Genomic DNA, 1,548 nt, shown 5'->3' on the forward strand with positions numbered 1-1,548 from the left:
GTTTTACAAATTTGCGAGACTACTGTAGTTGGACTTTTGCTCCTAACCATACTTTTTTTGGTACTCAAGACGGCAGCCGAAATGAAAATTGGCCCTCGACAGGTTTTAATCCAAGGTTAGTTTAACGACCTACGTGCGCTGTTTCCATTTTTTTCTTTTTTTCTAAAATCGCCGGATATTTGTTTGTTTATTTTATTTTTTTGACTGCTGCTTCCTGTCGCGACGAGGGAGGGCAACGACACGCTTTCGTGTATATAACTTCCCCCCCCCCCAACCTCACCTGATGTATTGGCACCGACCCGCGCTCTGTGCGTCAAAAATCGAGATCTAGCTCGAGAGGCGGCACTGAAGCTTGTTTCACTGTCTTCAGAAGACACAGAAACATTTGGCAGTGTACACTACACATAATAATGACTATGTGGACACATAGGCACGTGCAGGTGTGCGTGCGCGCAATCGCACACATTCAAGTAACCAAACTCACAATTGTTTAACCTCAAACAAGTCTATTTCTGCTTATTTTCCATGTATATTATAAGAAGATATGTTAGGTATATATATTGAAATAGGTAAACCTTTGTTATCTTCCAGATAAGATTCAAAAGAAACTATCGTTAATTGCAGCTACAGACTACAGATGGCAGCACCAGTAACAAAACAGTCTCGTTATTTCTCGTATCATTGAAAGTGTTTAAAAATACTTGTGGTTAAAAATATAACATTTAAAACGCCTTGTTACTGTATTTTCCGTTTTATCCCCTAATCCACATAATAACCGGTGCATGATCAATAATAAGCGAACCCCTAAAACCGGAACAAAATTCTTCCCCCAGAAATGTGTTTACATCCATTGGAACCTCGGCCACAGAGAACCCTTTAGCATGATCTCTATTAATTCTCTAAGCTAAATTGTCAAAGGATAGCTTGTCCTTCGGCCCGCTTCTCACCCTCCAGACACACGCACTGTAAGAGATCGTGCAAGTTAGCTCGAAGGGGAAGCTAGAAGCGGTTTATGAGGGTCCAGGTGCTGTCACCTGCCCCACACCCAGGCAAGGTACAATGTAGGCCTATCGTCGTGTTCCTCGTTGCATGCCCCAAGTCGGCCTATCAATAAAGCCTCTAATTGCACGCTTTCCTTACAATACTCAGTGTGACACGGATCTAGGGATGCCATGAGGCTGAAGTATTTTTTCAGTACTGCTTTATTTTTCTGTAGTACAACCTCTATGGGTCCCTGAGTGGAATTTGAGGTAGCTTTGTGATTAGGACGAAAAGACGAATGTAAATTGAATTTTACGCACTGGTATTGTATGGCATGCATTTGTATAAGAGGAATTCATTTATGTGTTAGAGGTTTGTTGTCAATTTTATGTATTTGATATATTTATGTTGTTTGTACATGAGAAAGGTTGATGATCTTTTCCTGCATTGTTGCTATGTGCACCTTATTACATTAAACCTGAAATACTTTAAAGTCAGGCTAGGAATGCAGTTTCATAAGTATTCAAGATAGTGCTACCTCAAAATATACAAACTTGTATAAAAAAA

At 40.2% G+C, this 1,548-nt stretch overlaps 1 protein-coding gene across 1 annotated transcript in view; it reads left to right on the forward strand.

The window, feature by feature from the left end:
* The first annotated feature begins 81 nt into the window (after positions 1-81).
* The window catches only part of LOC119587403 (serine/threonine/tyrosine-interacting protein-like), a 9,594-nt gene continuing 8,127 nt past the window's right edge, over positions 82-1,548 (forward strand). The window contains exons 1-2 of the mRNA XM_037936142.1: positions 82-115; positions 983-1,054. Coding sequence (XP_037792070.1) covers positions 82-115; positions 983-1,054 — 106 coding nt within the window. The remainder of the gene's footprint in view (positions 116-982; positions 1,055-1,548) is intronic.

The sequence above is a fragment of the Penaeus monodon genome, chromosome 22 (genome assembly GCF_015228065.2).
Source record: "Penaeus monodon isolate SGIC_2016 chromosome 22, NSTDA_Pmon_1, whole genome shotgun sequence".
Lineage (NCBI taxonomy): Eukaryota > Metazoa > Arthropoda > Malacostraca > Decapoda > Penaeidae > Penaeus > Penaeus monodon.